Consider the following 3533-nt stretch of genomic DNA (forward strand, 5'->3'; position numbering starts at 1 on the left):
TCACCTATTTTTGCAGAACAGGGAAATAAACAGGACAAGGGTGTTGAAACACATAGTATTTCTACTATCAATGCTCCCTTTGCCTTTCTATGTTAGGATTCAGGAGTGAAATGTTTTGTTGGAATAGCATGAAGTTAAAAATGACAATACACGGATGATAGCGTAGAGCAGCCAGAAGGGCATGGAGTGTGTGAATATGTCCCTATGCCTAAGAAGGCGAAAATGCAAGAAAGTGATCACAGAAACTTGTATAGAATCCATGAAATTTGAAATGTGTAAAGAGAGGGGCTTGTTAAAAAGAAACAATCAGATAGCAATTTTATGAGGCATTCCTTTGTGCAAGGAAGGGAACCACACCTTTGGTCAACAATTCCAGAGATTTTATCATAATTCTTGCATGGTGTAATTTGCTAAGATAACTATTGTGTTCTTCCCATGCTTGGTTGTTAATCACACCCTATGGTACCCAATAATGATTTCAATCTTTTAATTTTCTTAGATTATGTCAAGTATGGAAAAAAGCAACACAACTACTGTTAGAGAATTTATCCTTTTTGGATTTTCTGACCTCGGTGACAATCAGAAATTCCTCTTTTTCATCTTGTTGATCGCATACCTCCTGACATTGTTCGGAAACATTGTCATCACCTCATTAATTTCTACTGACTCCTGTCTTCAAACCCCCATGTATTATTTCCTCTGCTGCCTGTCAGTGGTAGATCTCTGTTTCACCTCCACTACTATACCAAAAGTTTTATTCGACCTCCTTCATGAAGCTAAGACTATTACTTTCTTGGGGTGCTTCACACAGATGTTCTTCTTTCACTCCCTTGCCTGCATGGAAAACATTCTCATGGCACTGATGGCCTATGATAGGTATGTGGCCATCTGCCGACCTCTCCATTACACCATGGTGATGAGTACAAAGGTCTGCTTTCTTCTGGTATTCATATCTTACATCATCGCCTGTCTGCATTCATTGCTGTACACGGTATGGACTTCCATGTTCACATACTGCGGGTCCCACTTGATCCAACACTTTTTCTGTGAACTTGCACCTCTCTGGAACCTCTCCTGCTCAGACATTGCACTCATTAACCTCATAGGTTTAGTAGAGGCATGTAGCATATTGTTAGTCCCATTTCTATGCATTTTTATCTCCTATGGACACATTGTCAACACCATCCTAAAGATAAAAACTGCTGCAGCCAAGCGCAAGACCTTCTCCACCTGCTCCTCACATATTATGGTGGTCATGCTCTTCTATGCATCAACAGCTTCAATATACCTACGACCAGATACACACACGTCTATTCTTCATTACAGGATAGCAAGCATAATGTACATTTTCTTGACTCCTCTCCTCAATCCTTTCATCTACAGTTTCAGAAATAAGGATGTTAAAGGGGCTTTGAGGAGAGCCCTTGATAGGCAGACAAACTGAACTTTGACTGGCCAGCATGCTGGATTTGTAAGAACAATTGTCCAACAGTCGGAAATGCCTCTCAGAGGGTTTCAACAAGGAACATGAGATGGGGTATTTATTGTTGAGGCAAACTCTCTTCTACTGTTCTTTGATCTGAATACTGACAACGATCAATTGATGGCTAAATAGGCAGGCCATTGAGCTTTATTATTTGTAAAGTGCACCATTCATTCCAAAGGGATATCACGGGGCTAATGTAGCGGGAGAGTGGTGATTAGGGCTAGCGCTGTTAAGGTAGGTGATATCAGTCCTTGGGGAATAGGTGGGTTTTATGTTTCTTCCTGAACGCCGTGTAATCCTCGATCAGCCGTAGTTCCAGCGGAAGCGTGTTCCAGTGCAGAGCTGCGAGGTTTGAAAAGATGCGTCCACTTGCCCTGATCTTTCTGATCCTTTTAGTCTCAACTATCTCTTGAAGGCTTGACCTTAGGCACCTGGGAGAGGTGTAGAATTTGATTTTATTCCAAAGAATCTTAGGGCCAGTATGATGGAGTGCCTTGTGTGCAAGTGCTTAAATCTTGCTCTTTGACGCATGGGAAGCCAGTGAAGAAGTCTCAAGCAATCAGTTCCTGAGCTGTATCTGCCCTTGTTGCACACCAGTTTGGCCGCTGCATTTTGTATCACTTGCAGACTTTTGAAAAGGTAGTCTGCATACCAACAAAAAGTGCATTTCCATAATCCATCCTGCTGACGAAGCTTCTTCCACACATGTTCCATGTAGATCTGTCTATGGAATTGCTTGAGGTAAATGTTGTAAATTAACATAGCTTTTTACCTATCAGACATGGTAAAATGTAATAACATTTCTGAGCCAAAGAGCACTAACAATGTATGCCTCATTACTGGCAAACTTCAGATCTAAAATGGTGCAGCTTGCTAACCTTCTTTAACCCCTTCGGTGCTGATGACGGCCCCCAGCCGTCATGCATTACGGTGCTTGTGTGCTGATGACGGCTGGGGACCGTCATGAACCCGCCCACTGGCTATTCTGCCGCACAGGCGCAGAATCGCGGCCGCACCCAAGGGGTTCTGGGAAAATGTTTCTTTAAGAAGAAAATATGGCATGGATCTAGTCTCCAATAACTATTTACAAAGTGACCAACATGCATGGAGCCGACTAAAAGTATATAAAGTAAATACATGACGTTCAATGATGCCCATTCTTCTTTGGTTGTCTGTCCTGAGAATGTCTCAGCAGTTATACAAGGCAAAAGTGAATTCAGTGGCAAAGAAAATAAAATGAGTAGAAACTCTTGTGAACAACAGACCTGGTGCAGATGAAATAAATCTTTTGGAACTAATCTTCATGGAAACAGAAAGAGATCGAGAATGCCTGACCAGCTAAAAATATGCAGTCACACTCAAACTTCCTTAAAACTTTCCGGATTTGTAGCTGTGAAACTCTGTATGGAGCGAGCTGCTGAGAGCACCTGGTTTCATCCAAACTGACAGTCCTTGTAAATGGCAAGTACATATGATTAATGAAAGACTTCTGTTAGGACTTTAACAGCTACACATCTTTGAGTTGTTACGGCTAACAACAAACTGGCCTGCTCCTGGGATATGAAACCTTTGAGATTGTGAATTTCCAGTGCCACCTAGAAGCAAAATAAACCTCAGTGTCCTTGAAACTGTACAATGTGTGCAATCCTTGCTTGCATTGGTGGCTTCACTGTTGCCTCAACCGCAAAATATGTTTTTACGTGTTTATGGCATAGAGATCGTTTCAGAGTTGTGGTGTCTGATAGCCTGCCAAAGTAAGGACTAGACTTTGGAACCAGGGCACTGCCCATGGCTTCCCCTAAATAGTGCTGGAGGGGACCTTATGTCCCAGGCTCTGTTTTCTTCAGGGGCTCTGCACCACGGGGCAAATTTACGAGGGGATTGCGCCACCGGAACATCACTTTTTACGATGTTCCGGTGGCGCAATGCCCTGACCATATTTACAAAGTGGAGTTGTTACAGGGATTCTGCACACACACATAACTATGCATGGAATTATGTGGTCTTAGTATATAGGGGTTAAGTTATGCTACCACCTCATTACACA

At 42.5% G+C, this 3533-nt stretch overlaps 1 protein-coding gene across 1 annotated transcript; it reads left to right on the forward strand.

Moving 5' to 3' along the window:
• Window positions 1-511: 511 nt before the first annotated feature.
• LOC147684494 (olfactory receptor 1M1-like) lies at window positions 512-1444 on the forward strand. The gene has a single exon (XM_086939659.1). The coding sequence runs from the start codon at window positions 512-514 to the stop codon at window positions 1442-1444; it is 933 nt and encodes a 310-aa protein (XP_086795785.1).
• Window positions 1445-3533: the final 2089 nt, after the last annotated feature.

The sequence above is a fragment of the Lissotriton vulgaris genome, chromosome 10 (assembly GCF_964263255.1).
Source record: "Lissotriton vulgaris chromosome 10, aLisVul1.2, whole genome shotgun sequence".
NCBI classification, from domain to species: Eukaryota; Metazoa; Chordata; class Amphibia; order Caudata; family Salamandridae; genus Lissotriton; species Lissotriton vulgaris.